This window comes from Nomascus leucogenys, chromosome 22a (genome assembly GCF_006542625.1).
Source record: "Nomascus leucogenys isolate Asia chromosome 22a, Asia_NLE_v1, whole genome shotgun sequence".
NCBI classification, from domain to species: Eukaryota; Metazoa; Chordata; class Mammalia; order Primates; family Hylobatidae; genus Nomascus; species Nomascus leucogenys.
This window is the reverse complement of record NC_044402.1, coordinates 11469136-11495765: the sequence shown is the minus strand read 5'-3', so window position 1 is coordinate 11495765 and position 26630 is coordinate 11469136. Positions and strand designations below refer to the sequence as shown.

General features: G+C 43.9%; 1 protein-coding gene across 1 annotated transcript; it reads right to left on the bottom strand.

The window, feature by feature from the left end:
• Nucleotides 1-3056: 3056 nt before the first annotated feature.
• Nucleotides 3057-22767, bottom strand: SERPINA6 (serpin family A member 6). The gene is made up of 5 exons (XM_003260919.3): nucleotides 22698-22767; nucleotides 13231-13862; nucleotides 8540-8810; nucleotides 4880-5027; nucleotides 3057-3412 (listed from the first exon to the last, which is right to left on the bottom strand). Exons 2-5 carry the CDS (start codon nucleotides 13841-13843, stop codon nucleotides 3227-3229), a joined length of 1218 nt encoding a protein of 405 aa, XP_003260967.2. The 5' UTR covers nucleotides 13844-13862; nucleotides 22698-22767; the 3' UTR covers nucleotides 3057-3226.
• Nucleotides 22768-26630: the final 3863 nt, after the last annotated feature.

Sequence of the window (26630 nt, the reverse complement as noted above, 5' to 3'; positions counted from 1 at the left end):
ACTAAAAAAATAAAAACAGAAAAAAAAAACCAAAAAAATGAATAAGACCCATCTACAACCATCTGATCTTTGACAAACCTGACAAAAACAAGAAATGGGGAAAGGATTCCCTATTTAATAAATGGTGCTGGGAAAACTGGCTAGCCATATGTAGAAAGCTGAAACTGGATCCCTTCCTTACACCTTATACAAAAATTAACTCAAGATGGATTAAAGACTTAAATGTTAGACCTAAAACCATAAAAACCCTAGAAGAAAACCTAGGCAATACCATTCAGGACATAGGCATGGGCAAGGACTTCATAACTAAAACAAAAGCAATGGCAACAAAAGCCAAAACTGACAAATGGGATCTAATTAAACTAAAGAGCTTCTGCACAGCAAAAGAAACTACCATCAGAGTGAACACGCTACCTATACAATGGGAGAAAATTTTTGCAATCTACTCATCTGACAAAGGGCTAATATCCAGAATCTACAAAGAACTCAAACAAATTTACAAGAAAAAACAAACAACCCCATCAAAAAGTGGGCAAAGGATATGAACAGACACTTCTCAAAAGAAGACATTTATGCAGCCAACAGACACATGAAAAAATGCTCATCATCACTGGCCATCAGAGAAATGCAAATCAAAACCACAATGAGATACCGTCTCACACCAGTTAGAATGGCAATCATTAAAAAGTCAGGAAACAACAGGTGCTGGAGAGGATGTGGAGAAATAGGAACACTTTTACACTGTTGGTGGGACTGTAAACTAGTTCAACCATTGTGGAAGTCAGTGTGGCGATTCCTCAGGGATCTAGAACTAGAAATACCATTTGACCCAGCCGTCCCATTACCGAGTATATACCCACAGGAGTATAAATCATGCTGCTATAAAGACACATGCATACGTATGTTTATTGCAACATTATTCACAATAGCAAAGACTTGGAACCAACCCAAACATCCATCAGTGATAGACTGGATTAAGAAAATGTGGTACATATACACCATGGAATACTATGCAGCCATAAAAAAGGATGAATTCATGTCCTTTGTAGGGACATGGATGAAGCTGGAAACCATCATTCTCAGCAAACTATCACAAGAACAAAAAAAAAATGCCACATGTTCTCACTCATAGGTGGGGATTGAACAATGAGAACACTTGGACACAGGAAGGGGAACATCACACACCAGGGCCTGTTGTGGGGTGGGGGGAGGGGGGAGGGACAGCATTAGGAGATATACCTAATGTAAATGGGTGCAGCACATCAACATGGCACATGTATACATATGTAACAAACCTGCACGTTGTGCACATGTACCCTAGAACTTAAAGTATAATTAAAAAAAAAAAAGAAGAAAAAGCTAAAAAAAAAATGAATAAGATGAATTCAATCATTCACCAAATAGAAACAGTGTTTCTGGTGCTGTAGGGGGTAGGATCATATTAGCTCAGTGTTAGGGCAACTGCCATAAGATGGCCCAACCCCAGCCTCTACCTGGGGTTTTGCTTCAGTGCATGTTGCTTTTGCAATAAGAAAGGAAAACCAATGAATGTTGGAACTGATTCTGTGTTACTCTGTTTTCACACTGCCACAAAGATACTACCTAAGACCGAGTAATTTATAAACAAAGGAGGTTTAATTGACTAATGGTTCCACATGGCTGGGGAGGCCTCAGGAAACTTACAATCATGGCGGAAGGGGAAGCAGACACGTCTTACTGGCAGCAGATGAAAGGGATAGTGTGTACAGGAGGAAACATCAAACAATTATAAAACCATCAGATCTCATGAGAACTCACTATCATGAGAACAGCCTGGGGGAAACTACCCCCATGATCCAATCACCTCCCTCCCTGGACAGATGGGGATTACAGGCTTCTTCCTCCACATATGAGGATTATAATTTGAGATGAAATTTGGGTGGGGACACAGAGCCAAACCATATCACACACATCTGCTAAGTCTCCTCCTATCTTTCTGGAGTAAGACTCCACTGTTCACCCACAACAGGCTTCCAGCGTCAGCTGCTCTGGTGGGAGCCCAGAAATGTCCAACCCCCCCTCCCAGGAAACCTTAAAGACTAGAAACCTTAAAAGACCTTCAGTATCTTAGCTCTCATGGACCTGGCTGGGATTCTGTCTCTTTCCCACATACCTTCCTGCACTGCCTTGACCCCTAAGACCTATGACAAATTAAAGATGCCACATTCGTCTGCAGTTGTCAGCGCTGTTAAATCAAGTTTAGCCTAATGCGGCCTCCTTACATATTTTACATTTGGCCTAAAGGTTTCTCAGTACATTATGAACTATAACAAGTGGAGGGATGAACAGACCATAGCCTACACTTGTGCCAGTCACCAAGTTTTGGCTGATCAAAAGTAGCCAAATAAGACAAACATCAACCTATAACCAATCCGGCTGTTTCTGTTCCTCACTTCTGTTTTCTGTACATCACTTTCCTTTTTCTGTCCGTAAATCTTCTTCCACCACGTGGCTGCACTGGACTTGCGAATCGTTCATTCCTCATTTATACTTTAGATTTAGCTCATCTGAAGTTTGTCTTTTATTAGGGAAGAGGGGAGGGTTTGTTGGCCAGAGGAGTTGGTCCTCCTGTGGCAGTACCAGGTGTTACGACCTGAATGTTTGTGTCTCCCCAAATTGATACATTAAAACCAAATCCCAAAGTTGATGGTGTTAGAGTTGGAGCTTCTGGGAGGTGATTAGGTCATGGGTAAAACTCTCATGAATGGGATTAGGACCCTTATAAAAGAGGCCCCAGAGAGCTTTCTCTGCTGTTTCTGCCCTGTGAGGACACAGCCAGAAGATGCCACCCCTGAACCAGGAACCGACCTTCCCCAAAACCCAAAAAGAGTGGCTTCTGATCTCAGACTTCCAGCCTCCAGAACTGTGACAAATGCATTTCTGTTGTTCACAAGCCTATGGTGCTTTGTTATGGCAGCCCACACAGAGGAAGATGCCAGGCCTGGGGATTTGCAAACACCGCTTTAACACAGTAACCTCCAGAACCCCCCTGCCCTTCCCTTTAACCACACTGGTCATCAGAGTCGCAATGACATTTATTAAAAGATGCCTAAAGGTAGACACAACTCTGGTTGGAGGGAGAAGAACTTGGAGGAGATTGGGGGAAACTTCCCGCTCTCCAAAACATTTCTGTGGGATCCCTGGTGCCCAAAGTCAGACAGTGCTGAGGCTCTGGGTGGGTGGTCTCTTACGCTGGGTTCACAACCCTGGCCAGGAAAAGGCTGCTCCAGGTGAAGTGGTCGAAGATCATGATGATGAAGGGCTGGTTGAAACGCAAGACGATAGTCTTGGACGTCAGGTTTAGGGTGACCCCAGTGGAGCCAGCTGTGTCCACACCCTCCTCAGTGAGTTGCAGCACAGCTTTATGGACCACCTGTTAGGTACAGAACGAAGATGGGTAGTGAGACCTGCTGTGCGTTCTCGCTTTCCTGACTCATTGCTGGGACCCCTCACGTCCTTGGTTTTAGGAAGGTAAATCCAGGGTCAGAGAAGGTCAGTTGCTGGATTCTTATCCAAGTGGCAGCCCCAGGATTACACAGCCCAAGTTTGTCCACCTCCAGAACCCGGGCCGCACCTACACTTCCTATAAAAAGGGCAGATTGGGTGCATCACATGGAGATTAGAGGTCTCATGGCTTGAACTGGGCTTCACTGTCCATGTTGGGTGCTTCTTACCATCCTGGGGTAGCGGAGGGAGATCTTGCTCCCTTTCCACTCTGCTGGCTAAATGCTAGGGTTCAAGTTATGCCAAGTGCCTATGCCTGTTCTGTTTGGAAAAGCTGAGGCAGAATCTAAAGATGTAAATCTTTGACTGTTTATATGTCCTTGTTGTGGTCAAAATTAGGAGGAGTTCTGAAGTCAGCAAAACGTCTGCCTAGCTTGTGTCAAAAGACTCTGGTAACTCATAACCTGGCTAAATAAGTAACAGGTGATATTGGTGAGCTCACAACACCCTAAGGGTTGGGAACTTCCAGCGACTCTTTCCAGCAAGCACACTCAGGCTCTGGTGGCTCTGTGAGTGGCACCCATGGCTAGGAAGAAGCTGAGCTGGGATTGGAACCCCTGCAGTTTGTCTTGAGCAGATGAGGTTTTGAGTCAACAGGCCTGAGATCAAACATCAAACTGTTATTTACTAGCTCTGTGACTGTGGGGAAGCTGCATACCCTCCCTGAGCAGGAGATTCCTCATCTGAGAAACTGGGATAATACCTGCCTTCTGAGAAGGCAGCTGTGTGGACTCAATCCACTCACATAGCATGCATTTTACTGAGCACATATTACGTGCCAGGTACCACAGTGGCCACAAAGTCCTTGTGTCTTGAGGTCAGGGGCCACAGATCTGAGTAATGGGGGCATACACAGGGCCTACACAGTTTGGGATACATAGTAGGTGTTCAGTAAAAATTTTCTGAATGCATGAATAACAACATAAAGCTGAAGGATTTATGTAATTGAATGGATGTAACTGGGTAGAAGGCTCAATGTGATCCCAATTAGACATTTACCACTTTTCCTGTTTCTTTTTGCCAGGGGCCACTCACAGTTCTGCCACGACAACTTGGTTTTCACAGTTCCCCCTCTGTGTGATCTGGTGGGATGGGTAGGTGCCTGGGCTGTGGCCCTCCTGTGTCAATAGCTTCCTGTGTGATCTTGGGGATGTCATGTTTTCTTGCTGAGCCTCCATTTACCTCATGGTGAGACAAGGGGCTTGGACTCAACCTGGGGTTCTCAGCCAGGGACCTAGAGGCTCATTCATGAATGAACTCAGTGCCACTTCCTAGTATTATATTTATTTTGTGAATTTTGGAGGGGGAAGAAAAGGTGGGTTCCCACGACATTTACCTTTGGTGACTTCAGCTGGGCGTCCTGGGTGATGCGTGAGAAATTTGCCTGGTTGGTGAACAAATCTGCAATGCCCATTTCCTCCAGCACATCTCCGAGGTCATAGACTCCAGAGATGGTGATCTTTGGAATGTACAGGTCCACCTGGCTGCTCGGGGTAAGCAGACAGAGTTAGACATTCCAGGGCTGGGCCTGGCAGAGGGGAGAGCAGCACCTCTTCTCCTGGCCAGACTCTTATTTCCTCGTGCGCTCCCTCCAGGTCCTGCCCTCCAGCCTGACTTGCTCTTTGTGGGTAGGAGAAGGGACAGAGCAGGAGGCAGGATCTGTCTCTGCCTCCATGACACAGGCAGCTTTCTCACGGGGCCTCTGAATTGCACATTCTTTTCTTCTCTGCAATTCCTTCGAGCTGATTCCACCTGGGATGCAGCTGCACCATGGAGCATTTAAGACAATAGTCCATAAAGAAGCCTTTTTAGTCCCAGGAGAACCCCTGCTAGAAGCAGAGGACTGGAGGGAGCGCCCAGCTGGGAGCAGTGGTCCCTGGCTCCAGCTGTGCCACTAATGCTGTGTGGCCTTAGCCAAGTCCAGCCCCTCTCTGTGCTAATGTCCTCACCTGCACACAAAGGTGGTTGAACACAGGCTCTCCCAGGGCAGGTGGGTGCTAAAGCTCTGTGATTCTGCAAGAATCTGATTCAGCTGGCAGTTTCTACCAGATGAAGCAGGTGGGGTTTCTAGAAAGGTAAGTGGGGTCACACTAGGGGCAGCACGGGCATCTACGCTTTTTTAACATATCAAGGCCTTAGTGTTATTTTTAAATTCTTCTTGTGCCTTCTCCCCAGAGGGAGAGCAGATGTCTAAAACACTGAAACTGAGGGGTGTCAGTGAACTCACACCGGCTCTCTGGGCAGATGGGAGGGAAGGCACGAGACCCTCTCCTCACTGAGCAAAAGCAGCCCTGAGTGAGGCCCGGAGACTGGCAACCATCCCGTGTGAAGTGGAAGCCGTCCTTTTCTAAAGGAGAGGAAGAAGAACCAGAAGCGAGTGGGTGTGTACCTTCTCCAGGTGCGGAAATAGTAACAGAAAGAAAGAAAGGGAAACCAACTTATCCCAAACACCTGGTCTATGTTCTTTACTTTTTTTTCTCGTCTCTCTGTCTCTCTCACACACACGTGTGTGCACACACACACACATACACACCTATGAAGTCGGAATCAACATCTTTAATTTCCAGGTTGAGAGACCAACACTTAAGAGAGGCTGAGGAATTCCCCCAAAGTCACACAACTGGGAGGCAACAGAACTGAAAAGGCCAGGACTAGTTTTGCCATCTGCCGCCTGCTGTGTTGTTGACAGCTCTCTGAGAGCAAGGTGATGGGGCTTTAAGGTATGTATTATTGATTAATGTTGCTCACATTGAAGTATTTTCATGAAAAGATTATTTTTGGTGTAAAGAAAGATAGTCCTTCCCATCATTTTCAGTGGAGTATGATCTGGAATGCATTGTTTGCATGATGGTGCGTTATCACCCCCTTGTGGTATTACACCTAAATTACAGGTTTTCTTTGGTGGGTAGAAAGGAGCAAGAGATGGCAAATGGATCCCTAGCATCGCCCAGACACAGGTTCACACCCACGCATATACATGTGTACACACACACACACTCAAGCGTAGTTATGGATGGTTTAAGAACTGTGTCTTCCACATAGCTATAGGGGATTGCTCAGAAACACAGGGCTGACCACATGACTTCCCTACAGGAGAGAAGTCAAATTCCCAGACACTTCCATGTGCATTCACAGAACTGGATGAACTTCTCTAGAAGCACCCAGCATCAAATAGCTCTCTGAAGGTATCATTCAAAATGAAAACAATCTGGAACCATAAACCACAAAACCTACATATTAATACAGTAGAGGAGCTTCCTCCTAGATTATCTACTGCAACATTTTTAGACCACAAAATTTGTCCAAGCCAAATTTGTCTTCTTCATTACTGCTGGCCCTGCATTGTTGGCACTCTGGGCATGGTCCCCTGACTTCATGTCGTGTCTGGAGGCCACTTCCCACTGGCTGAACTTCCATTCACACTCAAAGCAGTTTCAAGGGAAAACAACCTGCTCTGCAGCCCTTCCCCATTCCCCTGGCACAGTCAGGCATTCCCACCTCCCAGCCAGTGGCATGTTACATTTCTCTCTCTGTCTCTCTCAGAACTCACATTGTCGTATCACTATTAATTCCACCAGAATCTTTTTTCTGCTCTAGAATGCATGTCTTTAAGGGCTCTATTTTTTCCTATTCACCACTCAGTCCCCTGTGCTTAGCTAGGGCATGGTACATAGCAGGTGCTTCCGTTTATGTGCATTGAATGAATGAGTGAATGAAATGCACATTGAATGAATGAATGAGTGAATGAGTGAATGAAATGCTGCCTGATCCACCAGCCTTCCTGAGCTACTCCAGATCTACATGCCCACTCCCTCCTCAGCATCCCCTCTGATTTTGAATCTGCATCGGCCCACCTGCCACCAGGTTTCATGCTGGTTGGCATTTTCTGACTCTTCTGCACAGATGGAACTTGAATCTCCCTGAGAGTGAGTACCATGTTCTAAGAACACCTCCTTCCTCCTTTAAGGTGAGGAGCAGGGCTGGGCACTTGCATGACAATAATTTCAATTGCTCTCTAGCTCAGGGGTGCTTGGGAGGAAAACCTCATTTGTTTGTCCATCCATCCATCCATCCATCCGACGATCCACCCACCCATCCACTCACTCATTCATCAATTTACTTATTCATTCATCCATTCATTTACTCATTCTCCATTCACTCACTCACCCATCCCTTTCACTCACTCACCGTTCTATGCACTCACTCACTTATTCATCCATTAATTCACTCACTCATTCATTCTTCCGTCCGTTCACTCACCCATCCATTCATTCACGCATTCATTCATTCATTGCTGACTCACATCCTCAGCTGACCTTGCCTGAGTGTCAACCCTGCACCAGCCCCTTGCTTGGGCCTGAGGTCAGAGATAGAGGGAATCCATTGGCTGCTTCTCCTACTGGCTACTGCCTCTTCAGGATATGTAGCCCTTGCTTTCTTTCTGCTTACTCGCTAATTACCTGCTTTAGCCTTGCTTTCTTAGTTGTTTACTGATGATTGATTGATTGAAGAGTTAGATGCCCTGAGTGACTTAAGAACCATTCATAGATTTTGCATTGGCTCCATGATGTATACAGAGGTCATTTTCATTATATTTCTATGGGGTTTCCCAAGAATCTTTAGCAGGGCGTGGTTTCAGGTAAGCAAGATCACAAAACGGATAAGTGTGTAGCTGGGTGGTTGGTGAACTTACTTTAAGAAAATGCTGTAAAAATATGACAATGCAGAGGGTATGTATGAACCTCACAGGGAAAGGGAAACTCACTCTGTGAAATGCCCCAAAGTATTTCAGTGTTGATGGACAGATCGATAAATAACTGTGAGCTCTAGATTAAGGAACCTTACAGCCTTTGGGGGCCCAGCAGACAGGAAAACAATGAGCCCTGGAGGGTGAGTCCAGGGAAGGCAGGATGCCCCAGCATACTCCCTTTCCACCTGCCCCACTTTCTGGGGACATGTGCATTGCAGAAATCAACACGATGGCTGGAGGGTTTACCTGCTGGTCAGACCTGCGGACCACCTGTTAATCGTGTCCCGGCTCAGCGCAGCGATGACCGTGTTCATCTTCCCCTTGTCTGGAAGGATGAAGAAGACAGTCCCATTGCCCACGTAGTTCAGCTGCACCAGCTGGCAGGGGAGCTCCGAGTCATGAAGGTAACTGATGGTGCTCGACTGCAACATCATGGGCACCTTCACCACAGTCGTCTGGTCCACATAGAAGTTCTCCTCCCTGGTGCTTGCCAGGTCAAAGGGCTGTGTCCATGTGCCTAGGAAGAGGAGGAGACAGGTCTGTAGGGCAGACAAGAAAACACAGTTCCAGGTGACCTCACAGGCCTACTATCCAAGTGACACAGTGGCCTTCTGCATGCTTGGAATGTCCCCATTCAAGCCTCAAGGGTTTTTAGGTAAGACATAAAAATTCCCAGAAATTTAAAGCCTGTTTCATCCTCTGCTTCTTGGAATGGGTTGAGGATGAGCTCTGTTTCTGAGATTGGCTTCTAAACAAGGAAGTAGGGAGAGACCAAGAGGGTGCTGGTCCTTTGATTTGGGGGTAGGTCAGACTGTGCCTCGGCTCCCCATGCCTAGAGTGGGTCCCAGTTCCGAGGGCTCTGGAAGTGGTGCTAGACCTCAAGTCTCAAACTCAGAGTCCCTGGTGGGAAGCGAGGGGGCCATCTCCACCCCTGCCAGCCTGGCCAGCCCAGCTGAGGCTCCTCACCCTGCTGAATGGTCCTTCCTTCTAGGCCATGTTGTCCTAATGAAGAGTCAGGGTGAGAAGACTCCTTCAGGGTCACAGACTCCCACCCCCAGCAGGCCCTCAATCCCATCTACCATGTTCCAGGGTGCCACCATCCAGCTTGTTTTTTTGCCTTGAGATGGGGAGCTCACTACCTTCACAGATGGGACTTGGCAGTACTGGTCAGCTCTGATCGGAAGGAAATTGCTCCTCAGACTGAGCCAAAGCCTGCCCGATTGTCCGCCACCAGCGGGACCTCTTCTGTCCTTCTGAACTTATTCCAGACAACTGAGTCCACCTGCAGGAAACTTACTTGGGCTGAGTGTCACAGGGTCTCTCTGCTCTAGGTGATGTCTCCCCCGTCTTAAACTGATGACTGAGGCCCTTGAGTCCCGCAGGTCCCAGGTGTCCTGGCTGCCATTGACCACAAGTTCTGAAGCCCTTGCCAGGCCACCATTTCCCAGCCAAGGCTCCCTAAAGGTGGCCAGAACATCACTCCAGGTAGCCCCTTCTCCATCCTACTGTCTGTGGGATGTATGGATTGCTCAGCCAAAATTCTTGGTTCTGAGCCAGCCACAAACCTCTTGTAATAGCTACTGATGGAGACAACAGGGAGAGACTGATGGATGTAGAGAAATCAGCCATAGCTGTAGAGTTTAGAGACACCAGGGCTATGCTGGTCCATTCTGAATGACCTCACTAACTTTGATGTCTGCAGACACTGATCAATGGTAGTAAACTCACCGTCCATCTGTCTCATGGCAAATGAGATCATTTGAGGGTTCTCAAATCATCCTCCTAAGGAAGTCTAAAATCCTCAGAACTAGAGGGCAGTTGTATTTTGTGGCTAACTTACAGCAAAAAAAAAAAAAAGTGGGTAAAATATTTTTCATTGTTAGGTTTTTTTTATCCTTAACATTTTGCTCCTTGCTTTTTATGGAGTATTTCTTTTCTAGAAGTAAGCATAATGTATATAGTTTGACACAAAACAAAATACAAAATGGGGTTCAGCCTCTACTTTAAGGGATCTATTCTCAAAAAGGCCTCGGAGAATTGGTGGTAAGAAAAATATATTGGGGACGATCTGAGAGAGCAAGGATGGCTCCTCTGGAAAATCTTTTAACAATATTTTTAATGTTGTTTAAAAAAACTGTCAAGAAAGTCCAATAAATAAATAACACATCAGGTGCCGGGCGCGGTGGCTCACACCTGTAATCCCAGCACTTTGGGAGGCTGAGGCGGGTGGATCATGAGTTCAGGAGATCGAGACCATCCTGGCTAACATGGTGAAACCCTGTCTCTACTAAAAATACACACACACAAAAAATTAGCTGGGCGTGGTGGCGGGCGCCTGTAGTCCCAGCTACTCAGGAGGCTGAGGCAGGAGAATGGCATGAACCTGGGAGGCGGAGCTTGCAGTGAGCCAAGATTGTGCCATTGCACTGCAGCCTGGGCGACAGAGCAAGACTCCGTCTCAAAAAAATTTTTTTAAAAATTAAATAAATAAATAACACATCAGGGCCATTTTACATATTCTACATTTAGTGACAATAGCTACACTAATCTTGATTTCTGTTTATTATCCTGGCCTGCTAGAAATATTTCAGAGTATTTTCCCAGAGGTTTTAACCAAACACTTGCAGATTCGTTTTGTTGTACTATAGAAAATCTGTGTACAGTGAGGCATTTCACCTCCATCAATGTCTGGTCCTGCATTCAAGTGTTCAAAGTTTCTCTTATTTTGTAATCTAAAGCTGTGATCTCCTATCCACTTAGCCCCACTGTGGTCCTGAGGACACTGTGAAATCTCCTACAGAATGACACCAGGCCAGCACCCATTCCACCAGCAGCCGTTCCACCAGCACCCGTTCCACCAGCAGCCGTTCCACCAGCACCCATTCCACCAGCACCCGTTCTACCAGCAGCCGTTCCACCAGCAGCCATTCCACCACACATGCTCAGGCCTCTCTCTGGCTCAGGAGGGCCCTCCCTGCACCTGGGTTTACTGTGCCTTTTCCCCAGGTTGTGTTGCCTGAACCTCTGTGCAACCACTGCTGAGCTCCTTCCACGCACCAAGCATTACACAAGGGCACTGGAATCTCCCAAAGAGACAAAGATACCCTGCACAAGAGTGCACAGTCTCATGGGGGAGATGGTCTATGGAATTTGTGGGAGCACACAGAAGAGTTTCTGGGCAAATGTTCCCAGCCTCCCTGGCCCTCCCATGGTCAGGTGTTAGGAAGGCTGCCTTTGCCTGGCCAGCCTCTCAGCCTCGCCATCCTGCGAGGAGGGCAGCCTCTCCTGGGAGTTCCCAGCCTTGTGCTGCAGAGCAGGAAAGACCCAGAGGCAGGTAGAGAAGAAGGACTTGTAGAGATGCTAAGGCAGTCCAGGCAGTAAGGAGGTGTGGGACGGGAGGGGAGGTGGGCGCAGTCTGATGGGAGGCCCTGAGAGAGAGCTGGGGAGGAGGGGAAGGGGGCATGAGGAGTCCTGGCTGTGGATTACACCTCCACTGATCTGATGATCTTGTCATGAGACACATGTTCAGTAGTGATACTGGCTTAGTTTGCTTATTTTACCTGCATTCCTTTGAATATGATTGCTTAACTGAAACTCAACCACTTGGGTGCTAAACAACACGTATGGCAAGATAATTGCCCAAACGAGGCATGGACAAACTGTTGAGCATGCATATGAGGGCAAAGGCTTTCCTGGGTGAATCTGGGGAGGCTTCACAGAGGAGGTGACTTTTGAGCTAAGATTTGAAGTGAGGGAAGATGTTTTAGGCAGTCAGATAAGTTGCAAGAGGGCTCATGAGACAGAAGAGGCCTGGGCTTTGTGGCAGGCAGAATAATAGCCCTCCAAAATGTCCACATTCTAATCCCCAGAACTTGAGAATATGTTAGCTTTCATGTCCAGGGGGAATTAAAGTTGTAGAGGGAATCACAATTGCTAATCGGCTGGCCTTGAGATGGGCAGGCTATTCTGGATCACCCAGGTGGGCCATTATCCAGTGTAATCCTGAGGGTTCTTGTAAGTCAAAGAGGAAGGCAGGAAAGTCAGAATCAGAGAGATGTGATGATGGAAGCAGAGGTGGGAATGATGCAATTACTGGCTTTGAAAATAAGAGAGGCCCACAAGCCACGTGGCTTTTAGAAGCTGGAAAAGGCCTGGAAGTACATTCTCCTAGAGCTTCCAGGTTTTTTTTTTTTTTTGAGACGGAATCTCGCCCTTTCGCCCAGGCGGGAGTGCAGTGGCGCTATCTCGGCTCACTGCAAGCTCCGCCTCCTGGTTTCACGCCATTTTCCTGCCTCAGCCTCCCGAGTAGCTGGGACTACAGGCGCCCGCCACTACACCAGGCTAATTTTTTGTGTTTTTAGTAGAGACGGGGTTTCACCGTGTTAGCCAGGATGGTCTCGATCTCCTGACCTCGTGATCCACCCGCCTCGGCCTCCCGAAGTGCTGGGATTACAGGCGTGAGCCACCGTGCCCAGCCGAGCTTCCAGGTTTTTTATGAACAGGAAGATTGAAAAACTGAAGCAGGACCTGGTCAGAGCAATGTGTGCAGGACGGCTTTGGGGGCATCTGGGAGTTCCCGAGGGGGTGGGTGGGGTTCTGTCTAGTTCTAGGCCATTTTTCCAGTCTCTGGCCCAGTGCTTGACAGTCAGCATTTGTGGAGCATGAAGCAGCCAGACTGTTCATGGTTACAGGTGTGGGCCTCAGACCAACCTGCCAGACTGTAGGCACATTGCTCAACCCTTCTGGGTGTCATTTTGATCTTTTGTAAAATAATATAATTCCACCTACCCAACAGGATTGTGGAGAAGATGGAGATTCCCAGATGTGTATGTGCTTTACAGAATCAAAGACTTTGCCCAAGAGTGTGCCCTGGATTTTAGCGGCTGTTATTCCTGGCCATAGTGGATGGGCCTTCAGACTGGGATGGGTGGGAATACCTTTGAAGAAGATATAGTTGACCAGGACGAGGATGGCTGGGCTATCCAGCCCTGACAACAAGTCGGCAATTTTCCCCTGTGTCTTACTCTTGACATAGCTGTTGATCTGTTTGCTGGCTGTTGCCCAGTCCTGGAAATTCATAGCCAAGACCTCTGACTCATAGTAGTGCTTGATATCTGTTGAGAATGACTCCAGCAACTCCAGACTGCCATCAAGAAACAAGGCATTGCCCATGGTCATTTCTAAGCTGGTGTCTGACTCTGCAAGGAGTTGGTGGAGGTGCTGGAAACCCTGGTGGATCTCAGTCTCAGACCTCTCAGTGAGGTTGAAACCCAGGCCCTGGAGAAGTTGGGCCCGTGTGTGGCCACAGGTGCCCAGGGACAGCATAGCTAAGGCCATGGAGATGCTCACAGGGGAGATGAAAATGTTCTTCTTGGGACTCAAGGCCACTAGGTGCTTATACAGGCTGAAGGCAAAGTCAACATTGGTTGAAGCCAGGCCCCGGTGATGGTTACTCATGTTCATATAAGCAGCATTAGGATCCATGGCCTGGACGGTCCAGAGGCCACTGGTGGACAGCCAGAGAAGACAGGTGTACAGGAGGAGTGGCATTGTCCAGTATAGCCAGGCCCTGCCAAATCAGAAAAGGTTGTTAGATGATGTGGCAGTCTCTGAGTCAATGGGGTGTACTGCAAGAGGAGGCAGGCAAAAGACTGCATTCGAGCCCCAGTTCCTTCCTCCACACTGGCTGTGTGACCTGAAGCGCATCACAGAGGGCGCTGGACTTCAGTTTCCTCATTTGGAGATATGAATAACACCCGTTATGATTTATCCAGTGCCTAACAGGTACCCAACACTGATCTAGGTAGTCTGGCTATATTCAGTCATCTAACCATTACCAAAACACTCCTAATGTAAGTATTATTAACCTGATTTTAGGCAGGCAGAAATAGGTGCTCAGAAAGGTTAAAACCCACCCAACGGATATGTTCAAAATGCTGGAAGAAAAACAAAACACAATTAAAGCATTCCCAGAAAAACAAAAGCTGAGTAAGCTTTTTTCCACAATACCTACCCTGCAAGAAATGAGAAGCATTTTATTTCAGATTGAAATGAAAGGACACTGGACAGTAACTTTAAGCTGAATGAAGAAATGAAAGACCTCTGGTAAAGGTAGATGCATGAAGAAATGAAAGACCTCTGGTAAAGGTAGATGCATGAAGAAATGAAAGACCTCTGGTAAAGGTAGATGCACGAAGAAATGAAAGACTCTGTAAAGGTAGATGCATGAAGAAATGAAAGACCTCTGGTAAAGGTAGATGCATGAAGAAATGAAAGACCTCTGATAAAGGTAGATGCATGAAGAAATGAAAGACCTCTGGTAAAGGTAGATGCATGAAGAAATGAAAGACCTCTGATAAAGGTAGATGCATGGGCAATTATAAGTTACGTTTTTGGGCACATGATGCATAGATATAATTTGTTACATCAGTAACTGGAAACAGGTAGGAACAGAGCTACAAGGAAGCAGAGCTTTTGTATGCTATTGAAGTAAAGCTGGTTATATCAAATATATTATGGACTAAATGTATTATGAGCATACATACTACATTTTGGTTTAATTTATTTTCTCTGTTGTTTTTCTATTCTTGATTTTATTTATCTCTGCTCTAATCTTTATTATTTCCTTCCTTCTGCTATTTTTCAGTTTAGTTTGCTCTTTTTCTAGTCCCTAAATTATAAACAGACTAAAAATTAGTTTTACACATTAGCCTTCTAAAATATGATCCAAGTATATGCTGTCTACAAGAGACTCATTTTAGATCCAAAAATGCAAATAGACTGACTGAAAGTGAAAGGATGGAAAAGTTACCCCATGCAAATAATAATCAAAAGAGGGCAGGGGTGGCTACACTAATATTAGACAAAATAGATTTTGAATTTAAAAAGTTCCAAAAGACAAAGAAGGCAATGACATATTAATAAAGTTTTCAGTACAGCAAGAAGATATAACATTTTTGGTTCTTCATTTCCTATATTACTGTCCTTTTTTGTATTTAGTTTTTGTACTGAAATGCTTTTTTTGTGTTGAAACACTTTAATAATTCTATTCTCATCCCTTTGTGGGGATTACATTAACATCCTAAAGTTAACACGTGAATTTGAATATATGCCATTGTTTATTTGAGATCTTCTTGTTTTTAATGTGTTTACAGCTTTACATTTCTATCATCACACTGCTTTCACTCATTCCATAATTTTTGGTATGTTGTGTTTCCATTTTAATTTGTCTTTAAGTGTTTTCTAATTCCCCGGTGGTATCTTTTTTGATCCTCTGGTTGATAAAGAGTGTGTTGTTTTTTCCACAATTTGTAAAATTTCCAGTTTTCCTTATGTTATTATTTCTAACTTCATCTCATTGTGATTGAAGATACTTAGTATGATATCTGTCTTTTTAAATCTATTGACTCTTGATCTGTGGCCTAACATAGGGTCTATCTTGGAGAATGTCCCGTTTGCACTTGAGAAGAATGTGTATTCTGTTGTTGTAGGGTGTTCTGTATATGTCTGATACATCTAGTTTTTACTGTGATATTCAAGTTCCCTATTTCCTTACTTATTTTATGTCTGGTTGTTCTATTCATTATTGAGAATGAGGTATTGAAGTGTCTAAATTGCTGTGGAACGATTTCACCCTTCAATTCTGTCCGTTTTTGTTCAATTTATTTTTTCCCAGACACACTCAAAAATAATGTTTTACCAGCTGCTAAGGTCTGAATGTTTGTGTCCACACAAATTCATATGTGGAAACCTATTCATGGGGGCTCTACCCTCATAAAAGGAGTTAGTGCCTACATAAAAGAGGCCTGCAGCAGTATTTCTGGAAGAAATTGGCTTATGAATCAGTAGATTGAGTAAAGACAGCCACCTTTATGAATATGGGCGGGCATTTTTAATCCATTAAAGGCTGGATGGAAAAAAGAGGTAGGGGAAGGGCAAATTCTCTCTTCTGTCCCTGAGCTGGACGTCTGTGTTTGCCGGCCCTGAACACTGGGCCTCCTGGTTCTTGGACCTTTAAACTCTGGGACTTAAACCAGCAGCCTTATTAGGCCCTTTTCCTATTGTGGAGCTGCACCATTGGCTCCTCCGGTTGTCAGGCCTTCAGACTCAGACTGAATTACATGGCTGGCTTTCCTGGGTCTCCAGCTTGCAGATGGCAGATTATGGGACTTCTCAGCTTCTGTAATTACATAAGGCAATTCCCATAATGCCTCCTCTTATATGTATATTTCTATATATCCTATAAATTCTGTTTCTCTGGAGAACCCTGACTAATATAATGGATTAAATTAATTTTGAGAGCCTATTAATAGGATTATATGCCATACCCAATTTGGATTTATCTCTGTAATGCAAGGATGTTTCAACATACAAATATTGATCAGTGTAATACATCATATTAACAAAATAAAAGAAAAAATCACATGATCATCTTAACTGGTGCAGAAAAAAGTATTTGACATAATTCAACACACCCTCGCATGATAAAAACACACAACAGATTGAGACAGTCACGTGTAAAGAGGTACCTGGAGAACATTCAATTGGCCTGCGCACTGGGAGAATGGGGTGGAGCTGTGGGAAGTTTGTGCCCTTTGCAGCCGGGAGGAGCTGGGCCTCTCTCTCCTGATCTGATGTGGTAATCTGGGGATTCAATCAGTGAGATGAGGGCCTGTTAACAGGACTCTCTCTTGCTTTGCTGAGTTGTTTTCCTTTTCGCCCAATAAATTCCATTTTATTCACATTTCAAAGTGTCTGGGAGCCTAATCTTTCATGGCCATGTGACAAGGACCCCGTTTTTAGCTGGACTAAGTAGAAAGTCCTACAACAAAATTAGTAATAGAAGAAAACCACCTCAACATAAGACTACATGTTTATAAAACCTTTTATACTCAATAGTGAAAGACTGAAAGCTTTTCCCCGAAGATCAGGAACAAAACAAGGATGCTTGCTCTCACTAATTTTACCTAATATAGCACTGGAAGTTCTAGCCAGAGCAATTGGGCAAGGAAAAAAAAAGGTATCCATATTTGAAAGGAAGAAGTAAAATTATCTGTGTTCACAGATAACATGATCTTATACGTACAAAACCCTAAAAATTCTATAGAACTAATAAACACATGTAGCAAAGTTGCAAGATATAAAATCAAAACACTAAAATCAATTGCATTTCCCACCACTAACAAAGAAAACAATTTGAAAAGGAAATTTAAAAAAAATTCCATTTACAATAGTATGAAAAAGAATAAAATACGGATTAATCAGGGAGGTAAGAGACATACACTGAAAAGTACAAAACAGTGTTGAAGGCAATTAAAGAGGACATAAATAAATGGAAAGACATCCTGCATTCATAGATTGGAAGAAATTGCTAAGATGATAATACTATCCAAAGCAGTCTACAGATTCAATGCAATTCCTATCAAAATTCCAGTTCTGTATTTCACAGAAATAGAAAAATTTATCCTAAAATTTATATAAAAATCTCCAGGGACCCAGATAGCCAAAACAATACTGAAAAAGAACAAAGTTGAAAGTCTTGCACTTTCTGATTTCAAAATTTACTACAAAACTATAATAATCAAAACAGTGTGGTACAGAATAAAGACATACATACAGACCAATGGAATAGAATACAGAACCCAGAAATACGCCTTGCATATATAGTAAAATGATTTTGACAAGGGTGCCAGACCATTCATAGGGAAAAGACAGCCTTTTCAACAAGTGGTGCTGAAAAATTGGATATTTACATGCAAAAGAATGAAATTGGACCTTTATCTAACACCATATACAAAAATTAATTCAAAATAGATCAGTGACCTAAAGATGAGTTAAAATTATAAAAATCTTAGAAGAAAACATGGGGGAAAATCTTCATGATACTGGCTTTGGCAATGATTTCTTGAATATCACAGCAAAGCCATGGGCAACAAAATAAAAAATAGACAAATTGGACTTCATCAAAATTGCAAACTTTGTTCATCAAAGGATATTACCAATAAAATAAAAATGCAACTCTCAGAATGGGAAAACATCTGCAAATTTCATATCTGATAAGGAATTGATATCCAGGATATATAAAGAACTCCTAAAACCCAAGAACAACAACAACAAAACAAATAAACCCAGTTAGAAATGGGCAAAGGACTTGAGTGGACATCTTTTCAGAGACAACGTACAAATGGCCAATAAGCACATGAAAAGATGCTCAGCATCACTAATCATTAGGAATATCAAAACCACAATGAGATACCATTTCATATCCATAGGGATGGCTACTATAAACAGACAAACAAAACAGAAAACAGTAAGTTGGCACACCAGGAATGATGACCTGGGCCTGTAATCCTAGCTACTCTGAAAGCTGAGGTGGGAGGAATGCTTGAGGCCAGGAGTTTGAGACCAGCCTAGGCAACATAGCAAGACTTCATTTAAAAAAAAAAAACAAATTTTTTTTAAATTTAAATGTTAGCATTGCATGTGGGGAAATTGGAACCCTTATGCATTGCTGGTAAGAATATAAAGTGCTACAATGTGTGGAAATCAATATGGCAGTTCCTTAAAAATTAAACAGAATCATCATTTGACCCAACAATTTTGCTTCAAGTATATACACCAAAGAACTGCAAGCAGCTAGTCAAGGAACTTGAATAGATAATTGTAGACCAAAGTCACAGTAGCATTATTCACCATAGCCAAAAGATGAAAACAACCCAAATTTCTATCAATGGATTAATGAATAAACCAAGTATGGTATGAACATACAATGGAATACTATTCAACTTTAGAAAGGAGTGAAATTCTGACATTTGCTACAACGTGGACGAACCTGGAACACATTATATTACGTGAAATGAGCCAGACACAAAAGGACAAATAGAGTCTAATTCTACACCTAGAGCAGCCAAATACATAGGGACAGAAGTCAAATTGTGGTCACCAGGGGCTAGGGCAGCGGGAGATTGGGGAGTTATTGGTGCGTGGGTATAGAGTTTCAGTTTGGGATGATGAAAATGTTCCGGGCATGGAAGGTGGTGATGGTGGCACAACAATGTGAATGTACTTTGTGAACTGTACGCTTGTAGTTAAAATGTTAGGTATTATGTTTTCCCACAATACAAATTTAAGGAAAAAATTAAATATAAATGATTTAAAAAGAGTTCCATAAGAGCAATTAAAAAAAATCCACCCAATGTCGAATCAGTAAGTGGACACTGTCTGCCTGCAAGGTTAGTGGTTTCAGGCCCTGTGCTGTATGGAGCTACCTGTATCACAATAAATACGGGATGCTTACAGGAGAAGCAGGTCTCACTGCACCACTCACTGTTGAACTAGCCACTCTGGGTGAGGGGCTGGGAACCCTCATTTAAACCAGTGCTCCAGGAGGCTGTGGTGTGTTAAAGATGGGCTAAAGCTGCCTCCTCATGTAGCAAACTGTAACCTAGCTGAATATGTAAACAAACTGCACCTAACTGGAGAGAATATTCTTGTAACAAGCAACCAAGTCTCAGCCAATCACAGCAGCTGAACTTTCAGTCAATCACAGTCTGCGAACTGCTCAGACATGTTCAAACAAGGCAAACACAGAGCTGTAACCTATCAGCCTATGTATGTATGTCACTTCCTTCTTCTGCCTGTAAATACTGCCTACGTTGCTGGGTGGCACTCTCTGAACCTTTACTGGTTTAGGGTGCTGTGTGATTCATGAATTGTTTCTTTGCTCAAGTAAACTCTGCTACGTTTAATTTGTCTAAAGTTTTCTTTTAACAGGCGGGCTCCGAGCGTGGGAACCACTGTTCTGCTCTGGAATTCCCTAGAGGCCCCTTTCCTGGTGTGTTCCAAAAGCAGAATCTCAAGAAAGACAGGTGGGAACACCCCCCAGAAACCCTTAGTTCTCCTGCGTCTTCTTTCAACCCTCCTTGCGTGTCTCCCTTATCTCACCAGGGTGGAAAACAACCCCTGTTGGCTGCTCTAGTCCCTAGTTATCTGCTTTGATAATAGAGGCAGGTGTGACCTGCTCCCCACTCCCTGTGCCCAAATGCTGGGCTTTATTGAATTCTCCATCGGGTTTCTGACTTGGATTTCTGGGTCCTTGGGACAATTCTTTCCTTTTGCTGGGTTTTGTGGCAGATCAAGCTGGACTGGGGCCCTAGCACTGCTGTGTATGAATTAGGTGATGTGGGACAGGCTATTTAAACTCTGCCTCAGTTTCCTCAGTATAAAATAGAGCTGATAATAGTACTCTAGCCTTACCCATTGTTCTGGTGTTTGTCTCTTCTCCAGTGCCTCTGCACAGCCTCCTCATCTCTCCCAGGACTCAGCAGTAGCCCCTACCTCGTCTCCTTGCCTCCTTCCTGTTCAATTCCCTCCAGCCCTTTTACCTATCTGCAGCTGCATCTTTTTAAATTCTTGAAAATTCAAGCTGATCAGTTCTGCTTTGAAGTTTTCAGGGACTCCCCATTGCCCACAATGCGGCTGATTCTCACTAACGTAGCCCAGAGGGTCTTTGTGACCCAGTCCCTGGTGACAGTTCTGCCTCCGGCCTCAAATCTGGTCCTTTGGGGTCTCAGCCACAGCAACACTGGGTGTCAGGGATTCTTCCAGCACACAGCAGCCTTTTATCCCACTGTGGGGCAGGGCAGGGCAGGGCAGGTCACATCACTACAGGGCAGGTTACAGCAAGACAGGTCACTGCAGTTCCCCAGGGCAGGTCATTTCGATTTTTCCATGTTTGCTGAGTCCAGCTCTGGGCTGGGAGCAGGGAACAAAGATGGACCTGCCTCAGTCCTGCCTATGTGGCTCCAGTCTGTAGGTCCCTCATCTCCCTACCTCACCTGGCTCACTCCATCTTGTCCTTTGAGACTCAGGTCCCAGGTCACCGCCTCCAGGAAGCCTTGCATCTGTGCTTCTCTATGGCCTTGCCCCATGACAGGCAGTGAAATCTTTGCTTAGCTTTGGTCACTGCCATACCCGTCTGGGAATCTCCTGTTGGGCACAGGCCCTGTGCGGTATGATGCCAATGGTAGGATGGGCTCCCATCCCTTTCCTGCCACCTCTGGGGAGATTGCATGCCTCACCTTCTCCTGTGTTAATTCTCTAAGATGAGGGTGAAAACTCCATCCACCCCACAATATTGTTGTGAATACCAGACATGGCTGTTATCAGTGCTTGGCTTATGTGACCCCACTTAATGGGCCATCCTGGGGCCCATTTTACAGATGAGAAAACTGAGATCCAGGGAGACACAGTAACTCCCCCTGAGCTGGAATTCTAAGCCTAGATGTCTGACATTAGAGCTTGTGCCATGCCATTCTGCCTGTCTCTACAGAGAGCAAAATGATGAGTAAAACAGCTCTTAAGAGTAACCAGCCATGGCCGGGTGCAGTGGCTCACGCCTGTAATCCCAGCACTTTGGGAAGCTGAGGTGGGCGGATCACCTGAGGTCAGGAGTTCGAGACTAGCCTTGCTAACATGGCGAAACCCATTTCTACTCAAAATACAAAAAAATTAGCTGGGCGTGATGGCACGTGCCTATAATTCCAGCTACTCAGAAGGCTGAGGCGGAAGAATAGCTTGAACCCAGGAGGCAGAGGTTGCAGTGAGCTGAGATCGCACCATTGCACTCCAGCTTGGGCAACAAGAGCGAAACTCCATCTTAAAAAAAAAAAAAAGTACCCAGCCGTATAAAAATGCAGAGTATCAATATTATTCATGCATTTCATGTCAAGTATGCCCTCTTTGTTCCTCATCTCTGAAGAGACTCACTTAGTAAATATTCACTGTGTTCTCTGTTTTCACAAATGCCCTATGAGCCAGGCACAGTTCTTGACCTTCTATAGTGAAACCTCATGACATGTGGTACAGCGCAGACAGTTCTGTTCTCCGTGCATTATCTCTGCCACAGGTCACTGAGTGAGGAGTTGTGGTGGAGACAGGTCTGCGTGACTCAGAAGAATACCTCTGCACTGGGCCAGCTGAGCCCTCCCTGGCCCACACCCCCGGCCAGCATCCTTCATCAGTGGTGCCGACTGGAGCAGATGCATCGTAGCTCGCAGGCTGCGACTCTGTGGCTGTTATGGCTGTTGTGGCCATCTGGCTGGGCTTAGGAGCATCAATCATGGCAGTGGACGAGAATGGTTCTTAGCTACAGCCCTCTGTGGCAGCCCCCTGCATGGCAGGAGCCCGGGGGACATCAGAACCCCTGTGGATGACTCACAGACTCTGGGATCTGGAAAATCCTAACAAGATTGCCCCATAACACTGCTGGCTGCCCTAATGTTCAATGTACCGTTTAAAAAAACAACACATCTCAACAAACCAAACAAGCAAGCGAGCTGCAGACATGGCTTTGCTCTGGAGGCCGGGCAGGGGGAGGGACAGAGGGTTCTCAGGTGTTACTCACAGTCTGCGGTGGGCTCAGGCTGTTTCTGCTGGCGTGGTCCTGCGGTCCTGGACCCTAGCATGTGTACAGTAAGCCTGCGGTGGATGCTGCCTGTTAAATTTTGTTTGCCAGCTTCCTGGGTGGTTAATGGTTAGAGGGGCCAGTGGCCTTCACCGCTTGGTAGTCCTCTCCCCCGAGTCATTAACCAATGGGAGGCTTTGTCAGGAGAGTTGAGTAAACACAGTAATGCTGCAAATTAACTTTGCTCTACGTTCAATTCTATGAAGTTTTTTTTTTTTAATACCAAAATGTGGCTGGAGTTGCATCAATGCGGTTGCCCTGTGTCAGTTGGCAGAGATGTCTTAGGTGCCCTTAATTAGCACCAAGGTACAGATACTTGTAAAAAGAAAAATAGGTGTTTAGCTCCAATTGGTGATGACTTGGGCAAGGTTCTGCCTTCCAGGGGTCTTAGTCTGGTGGGAGAGACAGACATGGAATAATATCTGCCAAGCTCTTCCTCTGGATTATCTCACGAAATCTTCACAATGACTCTGTGAAGTGGGTACCATTATCACTCCTCTGTAGATAGGAAACTGAGCTGCATGGAAGTTAAGTTAAACGCCCTTGAGATTCAAATCCAAGACCATTCAGCTCTAAAGTCTAGCACCTTCCCCTTTCCCCACGTTTTATTTTTCATCAGTTTTCTTTGGATTACAGGTGACAGACATCAAATCTGAACTGCTTTAAAGCAAAAAGGAATGAATGAGAGGTCCAAGGGTGGAAAGGACTTCAGGCATGGATCTACGGAGTTCCAAATCAGGCATCAGATCTCTCCTTCTCTCTTCTCTCTCTCTCTCTTTTTTTTTGATTCCTTCCTAGCTCTGCTTTCTTCTACTTTATTCTGTTTGCACTGAGGACAAAGGCGGCCACTGTAGCTCTAGGTAATTTAGTTCTAGCTGGTTAGTTGATATCAGAAGTAGAGAAATTCTCATTTTTCTCAATGTTCCTAACAGTTCCCCCCAAAAGTCTATCTCATGGTTGCCCCCCTTTGGACTGATTGATCACAGTGTGGAGAAGGATGAGGCATTGTGAATGCCTCGCTAGAGTTCTTTGCTCTCCGTTGGGTTGACAGCATCATTGCTTCCATCCAAAGGAGGAAAGTAGGGCCTACAATTGGGTCTGCAGTTTTGGAGACACCTTAGTTTTGTTGCTATTTATTGGTCTTTTCAAGTTTCCTATCCTATAAGGCAAGTTTGAACTTTATATCTAGGAAATTATCTATTTCATCTAGATTTTTAAATTAAATACTAGAGAGTTATTCATTAGGCCTCTCCATTATTATTTTTACATTATTATTTTATATCAGTAATTCTTTTTTCTTTTTTGTTCTGTATTTTATGTCTTTTATTTTATTTATGTATTTTATTTATGTCTTTTCTCCCTTTGATAAGTCCTGTTACAGAGATCTATATAGCTAATTAATCTTTCCAAAGATCCACCTTTTAGTTTTGTGACTCGTTTTTAAAAAAATTGATATTTGATTGATTTCTGTTTATATCTTTATTTTTTTAATCACCCCTTTAAATTCTCTGGGTTTCAGTCTGTTGTACTTTTTTCTATTTTCTTGAGATAAATGCTTAGCTTTCTTACATTTTAATATTTCCAGTCTCTACATAAATGTATTTAAGGTTAAAAGTTTTCATCTAAATACTGATTGAGCTATGTCCCACAAATTTTTGATAATTACTATTTTCATTGTCATTTTTTTCTAAGTATTTTAAAATTTCTTTTCTGGTTTCCTTTAAAACCCAAGTGTAGTTTAGTAACATCTCACTGAGTTTATTTAGAATTTTAGGCTATTCTTTTGTTATTAACTTCCAATTTTATTTCACTATGGTCAAAGAATATTGTCTATTATAATATTGAACATTTGGAATGTTTTGAGGTTTGTAATAACCATATATGGTCCTTTTTTTTTTTTTTTGAGACGGAGTCTTCCTCTGTCGTCCAGGCTGGAGTGCAGTGGCTCACTCGGCTCACCTCCGCCTCCTGGGTTCAAGGGATTCTTCTGCCTCAGCCTCCCGAGTAGTTGGGACTACAGGCGCGAGCCACCATGCCCAGCTAATTTTTTTTATTTTTAGTAGAGACAGGGCTTCACTGTGTTAGCCAGGATGGTCTCGATCTCCTGACCTCGTGATCTGCCCGCCTTGGCCTCCCAAAGTGCTGGGATTACAGGCATGAGCCACTGTGCCCAGCTCATATATGGCCTATTTTAATAAACATTTCATGTTTTCTTTAAAAAATAATGGATATTATCTGTTTGATATGTATATATACACATTCATATATGTATATATGTAATAACGAGCTTATTTTATTTAAATCTTCATATTTATGTTGATTATTTAAGCTTTCAGTTTCTCAGTGGGGAATGTTAAAATCACCAATAGCAATTGTTCACTTATTTCTCTCTGTCAGTTGTTGCTTGATTCACTTCGAGACTGTATATTAAAGCATATATACTTTTGATAATTATATCCTCTTGTATTTATTTTTCTTGTATCTTTTTTTCCATATAGCATACTTTTGTCCTAAATTTAATTTTATCCAGTGTTATGATTGCTTTCCTTTCTTTTGGTTCACTCTTACCTGACATTTTTCATCCTTTTATTTCCAAACTCTCTGTGCCTTCTTTTTTTTTTTTTTTTTTTTGAGACGGAGTCTCGCTCTGTCGCCCAGGCCAGAGTGCAGTGGCACGTTCTTAGCTCACTGCAAGCTCTGCCTCCTGGGTTCACACCATTCTCCTGCCTCAGCCTCCCGAGTAGCTGGGACTACAGTTGCCCGCCACCACGCCTGGCTAATTTTTTGTGTTTTTAGTAGAGACGGGGTTTCACCTTGTTAGCCAGGATGGTCTTGATCTCCTGACCTCATGATCTGCCTGCCTTGGCCTCCCAAAGTGCTGGGATTAGAGGTGTGAGCCACCATGCCCAGCCTCGTGCCTTCTTATTTTAAGAGTGTCTCATGTACAGAACATTTTGTTAGATTTAGTTTTTTATCCCCAAAGGAGGATCTTTGTCTGTTAATTGGCAAAATTAACCTTTTTACGTTTATTTTAATTGTCTTAGGATTGACATATTATCTTATTTTATATTTCCCATTTGCTATATCTTATTTTTGTTTTTTTTTTGTGAATTTTACTGACTTACATTGAAAAGATCGAGTTTTATTCCATTGGGTTAAAATATATTCATTAAGTTTTTGATCTTATGATGGTTTCTCTTTACTAAAAACACTAAAACCAACTTTAGTTTAGTTTGATAAACTAACACTTTACTAAAAACACTAACCCAAGGTTCTAGCCATCATCAAATAGAGACAAGCCATCCCCACTGTATCTTTTCTGAATTCCTGTCCCAAGAACCCAAGAGCATAAAAAATGATTATCTCAAGCTGGTAAATTTTTGGATAATTTATGACACAGCCATAGTACCTAGAACACATTTGGGCACCTGGAAGTGGAAAGCTGCATATGAAAGCCAAAAATGTGGCAATGACTTTGGGATCAAATGGGAGTTGGAAAGTCCTTATAAAGATTGTGAGTGGAAGCGTGATGACCCATGAGGAGGCTGTTGATGAGGGCTTAAAGGAAAGTGAGAAACAGGCTATAGCCAGAGGAAAGAGAATCCTTGACATGTAGTGGTAGAAAGTTTAGCAACATTGTCACCTGTGATAACATGAAAATTGAATATATATAGCAAATGAAGTGGTGGTATAGCTGGTGATATTTCTCTGAAGCTAAGAAGGTTTCTGAAGTTATTGTCTGACTTCTTGATACTTACATTAAAATGTGAGAGGATATAGATAAGCTTAACATTTTTGTTAAATATAAAAGAGCCAGGGCTTATTGGGTTAAAAATAATACAGTTTGTCCTTCTTAGTCTTTCCAGGATTACC